At 46.6% G+C, this 16,564-nt stretch overlaps 2 protein-coding genes across 4 annotated transcripts in view; one reads left to right on the forward strand and one right to left on the reverse strand.

Annotated features, from left to right (window-relative positions):
* Positions 1-8,318, reverse strand: part of LOC140213287 (calcium-activated chloride channel regulator 1-like) — a 61,777-nt gene extending 53,459 nt beyond the window's left edge. The window contains exons 1-2 of one of the 2 annotated variants that reach the window (XM_072284470.1): positions 8,160-8,265; positions 1,103-1,271 (exon numbers count right to left, since the gene is read on the reverse strand). In XM_072284470.1, coding sequence (XP_072140571.1) covers positions 1,103-1,271; positions 8,160-8,206 — 216 coding nt within the window. In that variant the 5' untranslated portion in view covers positions 8,207-8,265. Of the gene's footprint in view, positions 1-1,102; positions 1,272-8,159 lie in introns of both variants that reach the window. The other variant, XM_072284471.1, reaches the window with a different exon arrangement.
* A 6,394-nt stretch (positions 8,319-14,712) lies between these two features.
* LOC140213288 (uncharacterized) overlaps positions 14,713-16,564 on the forward strand; it is a 41,757-nt gene continuing 39,905 nt past the window's right edge. Inside the window, exons 1-2 of one of the 2 annotated variants that reach the window (XR_011890274.1) lie at positions 14,713-15,477; positions 15,567-15,663. Coding sequence is in view for 1 of the 2 variants with exons in the window: in XM_072284473.1 (XP_072140574.1) it covers positions 15,574-15,663 (90 nt within the window). In the remaining variant the exon portion in view is untranslated. The remainder of the gene's footprint in view (positions 15,478-15,566; positions 15,664-16,564) is intronic. The other variant, XM_072284473.1, reaches the window with a different exon arrangement.

Raw genomic sequence — 16,564 nt, forward strand, 5'->3', positions numbered from 1 at the left:
GAAATTTATGTGACCATTCATTGAGGAAACATACAGTAGAGCAAAATGTTCAGTCCAACTAATTCGTCAGATTCTTCGCCTAGAAGTTTCTCCTTCCTTGCTGTGCTGCTACTGCTCTTTTACTTTTCAATTCGAACCACCCACATCTAAATGTACCAGTCGACATAATCTCCGCGTGACCTCCACTCCATGGGGAGTTCTCTGCGAGCCAGCAGTTGTTGACGTCACAAAATAGCCGCCACAGTGTAGAGGAGGTGCAACCAGTCCTATATTATTTGCGTCATTTTGTGGTTTTCAAAGGCACTTTTCTCCCTACGAATGGCAAATTATTGCAAATGAGTTTCAGTGTAACTCCACTTTCTTTATTCATGTACCCTAAAAGCCCTTTTTCGGGTATTACACAGGGCTTTAGATTACATTACATATCACTGTGAGTAAATAATGAAGATACAGAAGCAAAACGGCCGCCATTTGCTGAAAACATAACTTGATAAAACATACTGAAAAATACACTGGAAACACTGAGAACATACTGGAAAAAGTAGAACTACAACGGTAGTGAAAACAGTAGAGAATAGTATATTTTTAAGCAGTCGGCACAATACAATTCAAACAGCCGGAACGCAATGAGCAGTTCAGTTGTCAAAGAAAAGTACTGTTTGTATTGTAGTGTCCTTTTAACGACGGAAACTTGTAACTTCACCTATGCTCTGGTAATCATAGGTTTTTCGGGCCGCCAAGCTTTTGTGTGTTCTGTCCTGTAGCCTTCACTAAAGTCCATGAACAAAGTAAGATCTCAGTAGCCCGAAAGCCCCTATAGCTTCATTATTGATGACCTATGCCACACAGGCGATTACATTACGTTTTTCAATATATGAGGCGTTAAATGTAGCATTTTGCAGTGCATATTTTTCGGTGAAGTATGGTCGGCCGAAAAACCAAATTTGAGCGGGCTCTCCGCTGTCGGCCTGATTTCATCAGGAGACTAGGGTCAGAATTACACAGAATTTAATCAAGTTTTATGCAACGACGGTCGCTGAACATACGTTCTGTTAGCTTACTAAATAAGCTTTAAAGAAAGTTTGAAGCCTCCAGCACGTACCTTTAGGTTGCGGATAATGTTTTCGTCCGGTGGGACCTCCGGCTCGATTGATACCAAAATATTGATATAGCCGCCATCCCTCTCGTCGATGTCCGTAGCGATGGCGCTCGCCAAACAGAAAAACCACAGGGTCGCAGCGAGTGTCCCTTGGGAGACGCCCATGACTGTTCTGTAACGGGACCGATGAGGCAAATTTATATGACAAGCTTTACCCCCACACAAAGGAGTGTATACTTAGTACAAATGGGCTATTTGAAAAAACTTCTAGCAAGCTTTAACGCCTGGGGGCCTCCTCCACCCAAAGGTCACTTCGGGAGTTGGGAGATCGAGGCCGCGGCCTTCCCAGGGTTCCGCCTCTTTCGCATTGCTGGCCTTCATTCCCGCAACAACTGCGCTACTCCGCAACAAAGACGGCGAATCAGTTGACGCCGCTGCAAACAAAGCAAGCTCTCCAGGCAACTAAAGAAAAGCAACGCAAGCCACCTAACGCGAAGACTTCATGACACAGTAAAAAATGCGCCCTATGCTGACCTGACTTGCGCAGAAACACTCCACGGAGTAAAGGCCCGAGAAAGGACGAAAAGACGACGAACAAAAGTATAAGGTCAAGTAATACTAGGCCAGGTCATACCTTCGAAGGGTACTGGTCGAACACAAGGCGTCAGCGATAGGCGCGTGGCGCACGCGAACTTCGTCGTCGAGAACGCGGCTGCTGCTGATGATGATGGTGGTGGTGGTGATGGTGATGATGATAATCACCCCCTTAAAAGCAACCGGGAGAAATTCGTACTCTCTCTTCGACGTTGCTTTTAGTGTATGATCGCAAAAATTCTTTTTGTGCTTGATTTGTTTTTCTGTGTCATGCTTCAGTTACGCAAAATAAAAGAACAACAAAAACTCGCCCAATTACAGCGTCACCAATTTCACAAAGCGGAGCAGTATACAGTGAACTACGGTGGATCTAGTACCTTCTTTCTTTTTGTAAGAAGTGACCCTAACTAAGATGCGTCTATCTTAAAAACGAAGCTTTGAGCCACTTGGTGGTTGGCATTTCTCGTGTCCGTCCGAAAGTGAAGTGTCCGCCAGCAAAGTCAAGCAAACAATGCATGCGCGCATTGGAATCACGCCTGCGACGTACAGAACAGCATATGTATCAATAGAAAACAAGCACAAATCAAGTATCTATCACCATCAGCAATAGCCCTTACGCCCGTAAGCAAGAAAAAAATGCAATGGCTCATACGTCGGGAAGACGAAGACACATTACACAGGTGTGCAAATTTTGGATTGTTTGTCTCGAGCGGAAGTTTACATAATATCCAAAAAACGTTAAAATCATTTGTCCGTGTACTACCTCCCCTTAATAGAATTGACGTCATCACTCAGTCACGTGGTTTTGAGTGAGCGAGTGTATGAGTGAATAAACTTTTATTGGCTCCAGCAAAACGCGATAAAACGCGCACCCGACTAATCCCACGACGGGACTGACAGATCTAGACTGCCGGCCCGATCGCGGGCGCGCTGGACCGCCATGATTTGGTCCTCAAAAACGGGACATCGCAGGAGCGCGTCCCGCTCTTCCTTGGTATACTTCGGGCCCAGCGACCCGAACTCCCGGAGTATATGAGGCAAAGTAGCAACCTCACCGGAGGCCACGCCAGAAGAATTAGGATAAATATCGGGATACATGCTGTTAAGGGACGCCGGATTTGGGTAGGAGTTAGTTTGCAAGAATCTGAGCGGGACCGCGTGCGGCCTGCTTAGCTTGGAATGTGGCGGCGGGAAAACCGTTCTCTCTAAGTAAAATAATTTAGTAATTTTATAGTGCGTGACAAGAGCGTCTCTGTGTCTGCTGAGAGAGTCGCCCGATCCTAGGGCAGCGCGGTCGCTAAAGCCACGCGCAGCCACGTGGGCAGACTCGTTGAGGTTGAGAATAAGCCCCTCAATTCGCCCCGACCTGGGCAGGGAACCAAAGGATGGAGTGTATGATGCATGTTCATTGAGCAGTCGAGTATTTTTTCTGTCGCTTAGGATTAAATACCTATGTATATATATATATATATATATATATATATATATATATATATATATTAGCAAGCATAGGAAGCCAACAAGGAAACCAAGGACAACACAGGGGAAACTACTAGTACTCACTACTTGAATTCAAGAAATGATAAATTAATGGCAATGAAAGTGGCTGAAAAAACAACTTGCCGCAGGTGGGGAACGATCCCATGTCTTCGCAATACGCGTGCGATGCTCTGCCAATTCAGCTGCCGCGGCGCCATTCTGCTATCCGTTTTCTGGGGCTTGCATGCTTTATTGCTAGAACTAACCCTAGGAGTAGAGTTACTGTATATGCTACCAAAGGTAGCAGAGTTACGCGTAGGTCCGCCATCTTGCCTGGCAAGCAACCAAATCTATGCGGTGAAGCCGCACTCTGTTTTTGCAGGCGGCATGCCTACCGTATCGTCGATCGACCGTGGACGCTTTTGCATCGCTTGTGGACTGCTTTTCCGCCTAATCGCAAACAAAGTGCATCGAAACAGCTGACTGAATAAGATCGCCAAGAAAAGGCGCCGAGATCGGTCTCCACCGAAGCTTATGCCAAGCGTATCCGCCGAGTCCGTCTGCACGCTCTCCGCGCGTTTAGGCTCAGGAATCAAGAAGTCTAACAACGATAAATCACCATATTTCAGCTTTCGCATCAGTGTCCTTAAATAAACACAACTAGCATGAGCGTACAAACAGCACAAGTAGCGATGAGCGCCGATGTGACGCGTCATGAACACAGGTATATATGTGCTGTCGCCGGAGGATCACAGTCCTAGCCTGCGCTTCTCTGACGAAGATATATGAACACACAGACGTGTCGACTGAAAGACATCACTGAACTAAGAAAACGTTGCATATCCTTCGCGTGAAGAACAACAAACGGCTATCCAAATCGGTAGTAACAGCCCATACAGCGTCCCGGGTCGGTGGTTCATTTGGGACTTTTTTCGAAGTTAAAATTCCAATCGCAAGTGAAAATCGCTGTTGTGGCTCTTCCGAGCAAGCTACTGAATATGGACAGCAAATTTTTTTTTGTGGTACAGGCGTGAGCTTTAGTTGCTGGGTGATAGTGCATCTACCATGACTGAGCGAGACTTCTCTCTGTGAAAATAAAACTGCTTCTTGGTCCTTGACGTAGAAAATCATGCGCCGATGTTCGGCTTCTGGCGTGGCGTAGTGGTAAAGTACCGGGCTTGGGATTAGCAGGTCCGACGTTCGAATCCTGGTCGGAGCTTTTTTTTTTGTTTTTTATTGCGCCACAATGCTCTCTGTTTCTTTCTGTTCTCAAAAAATATATATACGGTGTCCAGGCACCGCGTATTTAACGCGCTAGAGCTGTTTTTCGCACCAGTACCCAGTGCCTCCCAGTACGCCGCGCCTGCCCAGCGCCCCAGCATCCAGCGCTCGGCACTGGATACTGGGTTTTGCAATAGGCATACCTGCTTATGTGCCAAAGCTCTCAACGTGTAGGCAGTCTTAAATATTACTGGTGAATCAATGACCAACCATTAGTATTTCGACTCTGGTACACCATTAAATTTGCTGTAGAAACGTACCCACTTACTAGCAGGCACTGGATATCAGCCACACCTTCAAGTGCCACTTCATTATGTGCCTTTTCACTGCAGGGATTCGAAAAGTAACCTTTTGTGGGAGTGTAGTGAAAGTTTTTCTCTCACAGGATTGACATAGCTACAATATGGGTAATAATGCAAAACACAGTCGAGGCCCTTACCGTATGGTAAATAACGACATTAATTCATCTTGCATCCTGCTTCGCATAAGCAGTAGTAGATGAAATATCTTTACTTAGTTGTGTAACCTCTTTTATGTTCAGAAACAGCTACCAAAGCAGTGCATTATCCTGAAAATGTGAGCTGGCTTTTTTATGACAGTTCTGTGAAAGCAGTGTGGTGGATGGGTTTGAATGGGATCGAATAAAAAGCTTTTCCGCTTTCAGAGCGATTCGTCCAGACGGGAACAGAGCACCCCGTCATTATATCATTCCGATGGGACTGCGCGGACACTGCGATGAACCAACTATACGTGAGATGCGCTGCGCACGTTGTGTTGTTGCTCCGCAGCTAGTGCGAGCGCGAACAGCGAACGCCAAGGTCGGCCGGATTCGCTTTGAATTTGACTGGCGATAACTTTTGTCAATCCAGTTCGCTGCAGCGGCGGCGTCGGGAAATACAAAAAAAATTGGCACGGGCATCTGCTTCTCCGCAATGCACGGTTGCTTGACTACCACGTGATGACGCTCTGCCAATAGGGGCGCTAGCGGCGTGATAAAACAGACGTGAAACTCTGCTACCTGCGGTAGCATATACAGTAACTCTACCTAGGAGTGCCAGCCAGCGACACCACTCACAAACCTTTTTCATTTGAAACTTTCCACAAACCTCCTTTCTTCTCGTGCGTGCCTGCGTGTGCGTGCGTGCGCGTGTGTTTGTTTATATATACACTGGGTGTTTTCTTTAGCTACCCCAATTTTAAAAATTGCTTGTTGTGAAATGCACAATTTTAACCCTTCATCTAGGTTACTCTTCGAGGACGCCATTACTTGCACGATAAAGCAGCGCCTCTTTCGACAAATTAATATAATTAGGCTTAATGTCCTCTCTATTTTCTTATGGCACATATTTCTATCTATGAATTACGGTCGATGAATTCGCAAGACGTACCCACTTAGAACGAATTATATGTACTGCAATGTTTCGATCTATTAATTATTCCGGGAGCCGGGGCGTTTGTTGGTTGATATCATGTCTGCTACGGGGCCCAGCAAATATAAATGTTCTCTGCAAACGCAAAAGGCAATGCAGCCTTTGAAACAGGTGCAGAAGAAGGCATTGGTGCTGTGCAGTCGTCCAGACGCAATCGGCAGCCGGTGCAAGAGCAATCATGTTTGATTCATACAGTGATTGAGGGACAGAAGTCGAGTGAAAGAGGAAACTTATTAAACTTTCTTTTGGTTCCAATCTTTCTCACTCGAGTAATAGGCGCGTGACAAAAGGGAAAGGCGGCAGCAGTAAAATGACAAAGACATTTTCTGACAACTTTTTCAATGTCTGGAATGCGACGGGTGACAGCGATCAAAAACAAAAGGAGGGATGATATTCCGTCATGTGACCATACGGCCAATGTTGGGCGTCAAACGTCGAAAGCACTAGCATTGGAAACTTATCAGTTCACGTGACGAGTACGGTTGTTTCAACCTATCGAATGTTTCTCGAAAAAGTAACTAAGCAGAGTGCTAATCAGGGAACTACGCTTCAGAGAACAAGTTATTACAATACCAGCTACTGAAGATATATTAGCGTGGTGACTTGCTTTGAGGTCACACGTCAAGCCTCGCGTATTTCTAGAGGAAAATCACGAAGCACTGCATGGTACACTATCCTTTAAAAGCGTTGTTTACGGAAATTATAATACGTTAGTTGACAAAGTTGAAGACTGGCCCTGTGGGTATAGCTCATTAGAGGTTGGATTGTGCAACATCTTGACGAGACCGAGCGCTCTGTGGTGTTTGTTTCTCTTCTGTGTGTCTCATCAATATGTTGCGCAATCCAAACTCTAATACGTTAACTTGCTGCTGTCTTGTTTCAATTAATACGTTTTGGTACTGAAATACACGGCCAACTTTTATGAATGCCGGTATTGACATCTTAAAACATGTAGCTGTGGTTCTTCCGAAGTTATAAGAGGCTCTGAATATAAGCTTCTACAAATTTCGCTACGGCGAGCGTGATTCCTGGTAAAGGTAAGGGCGTAAAATTCAGAGGATCCGTTTGGAAATGACAACAGTAATAACGTACACGAGTAGTACAAAACAGAAGGGAGGAACGAAAGTGATAAAGAATTGTGCGCTGAATATGAAACCTGCAGATTTTTTTTTCTTTCTAGCTGCTTCGGGATACTTGCACTAGGTTCAATTATTAGTACAAACGGTTAAGAGGTTATATATAGTGAAGTACCACCGGAAAAATTGCTCATCGCCTTCTGTATCGACGGGGGATCCTTACGGCACACGATTCTGTGTTCAGAGCGCCTCCACGCGCCGTTATCGTAATGCATCACCCACGCGGCTGAATACTAGTGCCTGCAGGAGTCGCATCGATGAGCGAATGCGAGAGTAGCGCACATAGGTTGTTGTCATTTCAAATAATTTCCTAACTCGATTTGAACTAACCCATTCGTTACCTGTGCGTGTCATCATAGCTTCGTGCTTATCCTGAATGACCAGTCGCGAGATACTTTTCTGTTCTTCTTGCCGAAGAGGGAAATTGTTTGTGTACTCGTTTACTTTTGTTGCCACTACAATAAAACATGCAAATGCAAACATGCATTAAGACATACAAAGCTGGACAGTGGAGGCAGCGGAAGCAGGAAAGTGCGCCTAATTAAAAAAATAAAACGATGAAATACCGCGAGTTTGCGTACAACGAGCCCGACATGAGTATGGGGCACGCCGTAGAGGAGAACCCCATATTAATTTTGGCCACCTGGGGTTCTTTGACATCCACCGAATGCAGTATGAACCTAAAATGCGGTCGCCGCCGCCGCGATTCATTACCTTCACCTTCACGCTTAGCAACGAAACGCCCAAACCAGTATGCACCAGGGCGTGTCGTTCTGATCAAAGCCTGTTCTTAGCACCGAAATCTTGGAACACATTTAGGAGAGCGCTTTGGTACGGCGAGCTTTATGTGGGGGACGATGCGGGGTGATCTAATTGTACTGAAAGTAGTAAAAATATAATTCCACCTAAGACACTTGTGTTATTCTACGAAAACCACCGGTAACGCAGCGCGGCAGCTTTGATAACATGTTTCTCAAGTCCGACGACGTCCTCGAGGAACGTAGCACCAACTGACTGTTCGGCGAGCCCACATAGAGCACCACCAGATGCAAATTATTGCTTTGAACTTCTCTAGCGCTGAGGTTCTTAAAGTGAATGCAACTTTCAAAGCATAAGCGAACTTACAGCGTACCCACCTACCTGCTACATGTAGCTACTCGGTAGACAAGATGCGATCCTAGGCCCATTCAACTGCTCAAACAACTGAAATCTAAGTCCGCCACCGCTTGCACCGCTCGGTCACTAACTTTTTCAACCAAAAAACAAATACTGCAGGGTGCTTTTCGAATCCGCTGTAGCTATACAGCGTAGCCCGGGCTTGTCTGGGCTAGCGGAGCAAGAACTGGGCATGCGTGTTTTGTGAGTTTCAGCGATCATTGCTTCAGAAATTGTACTCCTCCTCCCCCCCCCCACCCCCGCCTCAGGGATGTACTGCTCCATCCGGTCTTTTTCCGTCATCAAGCCGTGCGCATGCACGTGGCTTGAAAACATAAAGTTTTGCCGTTTCCTTGATCTTCGTCATATGAGTGATGCTGTCGCAATACTTACGGAGATAAAACGCGCGGAAAAAACGGTCACTTTTGTCTTTGCATACAGTTACCGTTTTCACTTATCGGGGAGATCCAACACAGGGGCACCAAAGCCTAAGATACCCGTAACGAATGACGCCTCGCCAGTGCGCATGCGTGCAGCGCCAACAGCTTCTTTAGGCATGCGTTCGCATTCGAGAGCTCCAAAGATTGCGTGAACAGATATAGTCGTTAAAGTTTCCCGGGTGGTCACAACTAATCCGGAGCGCCACACTATGGAGTGCTCATAATCAAATCGTGGTTTATGGCACGTAAAATACAAGAATGCATTCATTCGAATATGGGCACATTGCAACGGTGAGATGGCGCTAGGACTCTTTCAGTTATCACGCTCATGTAGCCAAAACCAACCGCTAACGCCACGATGAAAATCCATGATTTTAAAAGCCGACAGGAACCCACACGCTCCGTCACACATATGAGTGCTATACACCGAGCTTAGCTGAGCTTAGACCAAGTATGGAGTTGTCCCTTTTATCATGTTCAAGCGTGTCCATTGGCTTATCATCGCCGCACGAACAGTATCGTTGAAATTTGCTGATCGTAGGTACTCTTGCCCGCAGCAATGGGCGATCGAAAGTACCACAGCAAATATGAATCGCATTGCTTCATTTCGAAGATGAGGTCTCTTTTGGATGGCGATTTCACACAGGTTTGGCGTACGTGGGATCTGGGCATATGACTGACCTCTTTGTGAAAAAAAATGGCTCTTCCGCGCCTATAGAGCATTGTAACGAGCCGCAAAAGCTATTAATATGCTGGTCTCAGTGAGACAAAAAAAAAATATAGAAATGGTCGCAAAGTAGGCGAAAGTAACGGCACGGCCGTAATTAGCGTCGGTCTAATAAGACATTCACCACGCTTTATCGTAGTTTACAATATATGAAAAAATCGCTCCCAAGTTCCCCAGGAACGGCCAGGACCTGATTGACGCCCTAAAAACCATATACCTAACTCGGGACCCTGTGCGACCCTGCCTCCTAAGATACGAAGGGGAACCAAGACTACAACTGGACGCTCCATTCACGGAGGAAAAGGCGTATGTTGCGGCGCGAACCTCACAGCGCAACACCACTCACGGGGCCGACAAAACTACCAACGCCATGAATAAAGACCTGAACCCGATACACATCCTAGACTTAACCGAATACCCAAGCGAAGAACTCTGGGCAAGCACCACGTACCGGAAGAGTGGACACACCCCGAAATCTTGGCCATTCACAAGCCCAAAAAGAAGGCCACGATCGAGACCCTACGTCCCATCTCACTGACGACGTGCTTCGGCAAGCTGTACGAGACCGTCATCAATGCCCGCCTTCATCACTGCGTAGAGGACTGTGACCTCCTCCCGCAATACATGCTGGGTTTCAGGCCGGGACTCTCTCCGCAAGACGCTTTCCTAATCCCAAGTGCTCAAGGGCGTCCCGAAGGGACGAGAACATCGCTTGCTCGCACTCCACATAAAAGGGGCCTTCGATAACATATCTCACGAGGTCACCCTCAAGGGACTGAACGACATCATCCATGGGGAGTGCATCTTGAATTACATCAAATCGTTCCTGACGGACCGGATGGCGACCATCGGAATAGGCCAGACTCGATCGGATATGATCGGCGTGTCCAACAAATGAACGCCACAAGGGTCGATAGCCTCCCGGATTCTCTTCGACATCGCTGCGGAAGATCGGCGGAAGATCCCGAACCCGGGTAATGCCGTGTATGCAGACATCATGCTCTGGGCCACCAAGACTCGCTCGCACTAAAAGCGGCGGCCCTTCAGGAGGCCGCCACAGCTGTGGAGAGATTTGCGGAAGCTTGACGTATGCGTTTCGCGTTGGAGAAGTCCGAGGGGATCCGGATGCACGGAGGAGGAATCTGCCAGCCTCCCGGGTCCATCGACCTATACTGAGAGGGTCGGAATACTACGGAGAGCAATAAGACCGGGATTCTGTGTTTTTGGATCCACTGCAGCCTGAAAACCTCCCACGCCATCCAAACCCTCAGGTCCACCACGAAGCAGATCTCGCGGATTATCAAAAGAATAACAAGAAGCCATAGGGACATGCGACAAGAGCGCATGCTCCGCCTCGTCCAGGCCCTGGTGATTATTAGAGTGAGGTATAGCGTGAGGTATCAATACCACTTGCCAAACAAACGAGATCAAGAATAAGTCGATGCCATCATCAGAGGCGCATACGAAATGGCCCTGGGTCTCACCGTCACCACCTCAACCGAGAAGCTCGCGCTCTTGGAATGCACAACACCTTCGCCGGGCTGTAGCACACGGTTTTAGCTCCGCAAAAAGGCAGATTACATAACACGACGGCGGGCACAGCCATTCTCAACTGGACCGGAACGGCAAACTGAGTTCCGCGCTCTCCATGGGCAATGACCACTCTCGCCCGAGTTCAGAAGCACGATCAAGGCGAGTCCGATACCCAAGTACACGAGTCATGAACTCCACCAAGGCCGATGCAAGGTGAGCGTCGACAGACAGGGCCAACAATTCAAGGATTACCTTTACGTAACGTACGTGGACGTTGCTGCGTACCTCGAAGGGAGTCTCTTGTCGGTGGCGCCGTGAACGGGAGACAACTCCTTGACCCTCGTGGCCTCCGTCAGGGCAGAGACCCCATCTGCGGCTGAGATTATAGCCGCGGTGATAGAACGCCAGACGAGCCACGGAGATTACTTTGGTAAGGACTTCCCGGTCTCCCCGATTCAGTCTGAGTACATAGACAATACTGTGTCCCTAACACTGTTGTTCATGTTAACGTCCAATAATTGCCTTGATTCCTTTTCTAGAAAAGTAGATTGGTTCACCTGGAGCTGAGGCAGCTTTTAAAGGAAATTCGCTTATTCCAGTCTGGAATTTTCACTTGTTCAATCAGTGCATTAGGAATAATTGATAATTTTCTCTTGCATATATATCGTTGCTATTTATGTCTACGTGCCCTTAGATTTACCTAGAAGTGCATTGGTCATCTGCATCTCTTCGTGCCACGCACCTAATGAACATGGTTCATTTCACTACAGTATTGTTTTGTTTGATCATTGACCTTGATCAATATTCCACCAACAAGAAGCGCGCGTCAAAAGACACGATAACAATAACATTTTCTTACGTGGCCTCAATTAGCAGATAGGCGGCCTCTGTGACCAAAAGTTACATGTTACATTTAGAAAACAATTTTCCAAACAGCAGTTCACCTGGCTAAAGCTACAATTGGTACCAGGAGACAACAGTCGCTGGCGCACCAAAGCAAGTAAAACCACAAAAAAATCTTACTGTAGAGACTTTCTGCGAGAAAACCGGGCATCCGGCACCGTCCGCTCGCGTGCAGACGACGCATTTGACAACGAAAGCAAAACTGAATACGTCATGTTGTATCCCCGATGCCTCAAGTATTTATACGCAGCAGAAAGGTGTAAGTACAAATTTGCAGTGCAAATAAAGCAGTATTATCAGAGCGTGCGCGCGCAATCGGTTTCAGGGCCCGCAGTGAAATTGCGTTGAATATGCCGCGAATCGCGTCTCCGCCCCAATCCAGTTTGCTCGCAGCGCCCTCGCAAACCTTTTCCGCACGCGGTGCCTCAGCGAGAGAAAGCCCTTCCGTCCACTAGACTATACTCCACTACGCACTACCAGGGGGGCTAAAATGTGGGATGAGGGGCGTTCTTCTCCAGCGTCTGCTAGAGTGCCCGTTGAGGTGCAACATAGAGTTTCATATTAGCATAACTACAGAGAAATCAGGCGGTGCGATCGTTCAACCATCATGGGGATGATGGGAAGTACAGGCTACAGACTAGCACTCTGTTGACTGGCGAACTAGCCTACAAGTATTTTTTTGCAGTTTTGGTTTCGCTCCAAGCGCAATTGCTATAATCTGCAGTGGGACATTGCGACGCAACGCCATCCGCCCTTGTTCTGTTGCTCGAAGTGGCGATAGCGAGCTGGGACAGCGGCTGGGACGATGTTTGTGTTGCAATGTGGTGTCGAAGCTCTGACGAGAAAGCGACGATATCGTAAAAGTTGAAAGAAAATGTTTTGACCGTTTGGACCTTGGTTTGTTAAGTGTGCATAGGTTGGCGCTGTAGCGCTAGCGCTACGTGCTTTATGGAACTTCAGAATACGAAAAACAAGGTACTATTGATACAAGATATAGACAGTTGTACTTCTAGTGGCTTGAAAATCACATTTTGTTGAGGGCTTCATTACGCATTGCTCGTTTATGTGTTCATTGAAATGAGTGCTTTAGGACTTTGAGAACACAAACTTACATGTGGCAGGACAGGTTGCTGCTACCTGGCTGTAGTCTAGAGTCACAAAATGTGTAAGTGCAAAGCTACGCCATAACGCTTCGGAAGCGGCAGGTGAATATAAAATATAATGAAGCATACTCGTAGGAGGCACAAGCGTCTTAGCTAGCACAGAAGCAGATGTGCTTAAGAGGAAGTTTTAGCTTGGGTGCTCTTATCTAAACACATGTAAAAGGAGAGTTCGTTTTTCTCGGCAACCACTGCACCAAATTTGACAAATTTTGTTGCATTTAAAAGGAAAACTTGAAATCAAGTGTCTCTTGGTTTCGGATTTTTGTTTCAGGCCGTCAATTTTTTATTAAAAATTGGCAAAAATCGAACATTTTCAAGAAACGGAACTATGAAGTTTACAACTCCGTAACGCAGCAACGAAAATTGATAATACAATTCCGTGAATTGTACCTAATAGTACATAGTATTAGTATAGTACCTAATAGTAGTAGTAATAGTACCTAATAGTACATCTCAGAAAAACTTTTTCGCGTTTTTACATGTATTGGAATAGGCCCCGTCGGAGTTGGGCCCGAGCTAAAGCTTGCTCTTAAAATTACTTGAAGACGTTCAGCAATCGTGACAGCCGACGCAGCCTTTCGGTAGAGTGAGAGAGTTCGCAAGTTCCTGTCGTCTGCGAGAAAAGTGTCGCGTTTGCAGCGAGCAGGCGTCGTAGCGGACGACACTTGTAGCATTCCTCTCAAGCGCGCAACACTTTCTCACAATGTAACATTTTTATTTCCATGAACACTTGATGTGTATCTTTATATAACTACATGCACGGTTCTTATTGCTGTTGTTAAAATTGAATGAATGAATAATTTGAAAATTGAAAAATTTGAATAAAATTGAAAATGAATATTTATTCTCTGGCATTAAATTGGGTACACAATCGAACAAGAATGCACAACCTGGTGTGCCCTGCTGATAAACCATAGTAAGCCGTGCTTGTCTCGAAGTCACACAATTTTGATGTAACGTGTTGGCATTATATATGACATTGCAGAAATAAAATTAGATTTCGTGCGATAATATGAGTATAGTTTTGTCTACTGCGCCGCAAGCAAACGCCGATAGTCTAAAGATCGAAGTCAATCCGAAGCCTGTACTTCCCATCACTCCCATGAAGGTTGAGGCAACGCTCATGACAGCTCCACTGGCGCCACGTTTCCCTCTGGGGTATTTATTTAGAAACTCTATGGAGTGCCCCGATGGCCTCCTCGCCCGCCGCTCCGTACAGTAGAGAGAACCACGGCGTTGGCCACGCGAATCGCGGACGCTGTATAAAAATAAACTCCGTTTCATGCTTCAGGTGCAATGCTGTGGAAGCTACGCAAGAAGTGCAGTCTCCAAATAATATCGCTGCGCGCGTTCCGTGTATGGTTCGCTGGGAGTTTGCTGGCGGCGTTGCATGTGAGGCTGCCGCGACGGGAGGGAACTAAAAATAACAAGAGGAAAATTTATATAAAACAACGTGTTAGCAGCCGAATGAACGCATGGCTTGATGGCTTCTTATGGTAAATTCCTATTTCCATTCAGAACTGACCTTACATAAAGAACATTTTCACGATGATCCGCCAAACACACCGAACTGTTTCTCAGTGCGAACGCAGCCACTGCAAAAAGTGTCTGTAGCGTCCACAGCGTTGCACCTGATGTATGAAACGCAGTATGGTAGATGCCTTGGGCGGACATCGTAACAATGTTGCCGGCGCTCATATCTACGAAAGCGATCTGGAACGCGGCAAAGTGCGCCACAGCCCGGACCTCGTCTTCAAAGCGATCTGCGATATCTGTAGAGTGCGCGTAGTGCCGGTAGCACTGCATGCGCTGTGCGTTCGACGTTTCGTTCACGCTGAAGCGAAACATGCATGAAGGTCAATTCGGCTCGCTGCTGCCGCGATTGCTCGCTCCGGAATTTCGACAGCGGGTTCCGCACTCATCGAGCGAGATGGGTTCATGTCTAAGAGTGCGCGAGTGACACCGTGCTGGTTTAGTTGGTTAAAATACGTTGGGGGGCTAGTTGGTTTGATTGAATGATAGAATGTGTCCCCACCGATGGCGTAAGTGCGACTGAACAAGAACGTAGAAAGAAACAGACACAGAAAGACAGCCTGTCTATGTGTGTCTGTTTCTACGTACGTCCTCATTTAGTCACTTTTAAACATGTTTAAAAGGGTATAAAGCCGATAAAACTACTGTCCTTACTTCGTACAGCTATACACTAATTTGCTATGGCGATCAGTGCTTCGCCTTTCGAGCGAAACTGCGATTTTTTTTTTTACAGTAGACGACGACGTCGAAGAGCGGCAAGCACGAGGACTCGTGGCGCAAACAAAGAAAACAAAGCAAAAATTAACCAATCTGGAAATCCCACGCAGCTCCAAAGAACCAATCGAAACGCGGAGCTCCGAAGATCACCAATCCTGGAACGACACACCGCGGACCAGAAGAGAGAATAAAGCCGAAGCGCGTCGTTAGCAGCATCAGATCGCCGACCAGAAGAGGATCAAGCGAGCCGTCTTCAACTCATCTCCCAGTCCGAGTCTGCACGTACGGTAATCTACCGCATGATTGCGCTCGCGTTATGCCAGAACTCCTTGGTACTGATTTGAGTTGTAATTGTATCTTTCTACCCCTTACGCAGTGACAGCATGGCTGCTCTGGTTCTAGCGTCAAGCCTTTTGAGCGCGGTCACGACTTTCTGCAACAGGAGGAGCATCGAGAATGCTTTGTTGTCCTGGGTATGTTACCTTATGACCATCTATGCGCTGATGTACTCATTTCAGTTAGTCCGCAACACGTTGGGCTTCCATGACCTCAGAGAGCCTTTGCAGCGAATGTGACCGACAATCACACTTTGGTCGCAAGCACCACGACAAGGCGTGTCTGGTGCCAGCTTTACTCAACGTATCGCAGCTTTCAAGCCTTCTGATAGGGTTCAAGGCCTCACAAGGGTTCTCATAGTTTTTCCTTCTCGCCGCGAAACTTTCCTGTAAGCTTATAGTGATTACTTCTTTTGTAATTATAATTTTTAGTCAAATACTTATCTATAGGTACGTTACTACTCAGTGCTTCGTTAGTCTACATAATCAATCAGGCAAGTTAGATCTGTAGCTTGGTTGTTATTTAGATCGGCATTGGTGAGTTTAACTAATTAGTTACTTAGCTTATTTCTTTGTTACTTATGGAAATTGTTCAATTATTTCAATTTCTAAGTTGAGCCTTTCAATTAGTACACTTAGGTTAAGTTATGTAGTGTTGTAACTATGTAGTGTTGTAACTTCGCCGGCAGGCAGCCACACATCAAATATTAGGAATTCTCACTACCATGAATCATGCTGCCACTACACGCAGGCACGACTTTTAGGTGGAAGTAGATAAAATTGCGAGATTAAATTGCTCTGTGGCCGGTTTGTCACAGAGTTGACCCATGTGTACCTTTTGAAATGTGAATTTGGCCGCTGTTGCAAATTAAGAACCTGGAAATGAAACACGGCCTTGTAGTTTCAAAATTGTTCGCATTAAAATTGTCGAACAGGGCGTCGATTTGCATGTTGTGTCGACAAGACGTCGTTAGTAGCAGTGGACCATTGCGCGAAAGTGGGTGAATGCCTAGGACGCCAGTGGCGTCTGTCAGGCGTC

The sequence above is a fragment of the Dermacentor andersoni genome, chromosome 9 (genome assembly GCF_023375885.2).
Source record: "Dermacentor andersoni chromosome 9, qqDerAnde1_hic_scaffold, whole genome shotgun sequence".
In the NCBI taxonomy this organism is placed as follows: Eukaryota; Metazoa; Arthropoda; class Arachnida; order Ixodida; family Ixodidae; genus Dermacentor; species Dermacentor andersoni.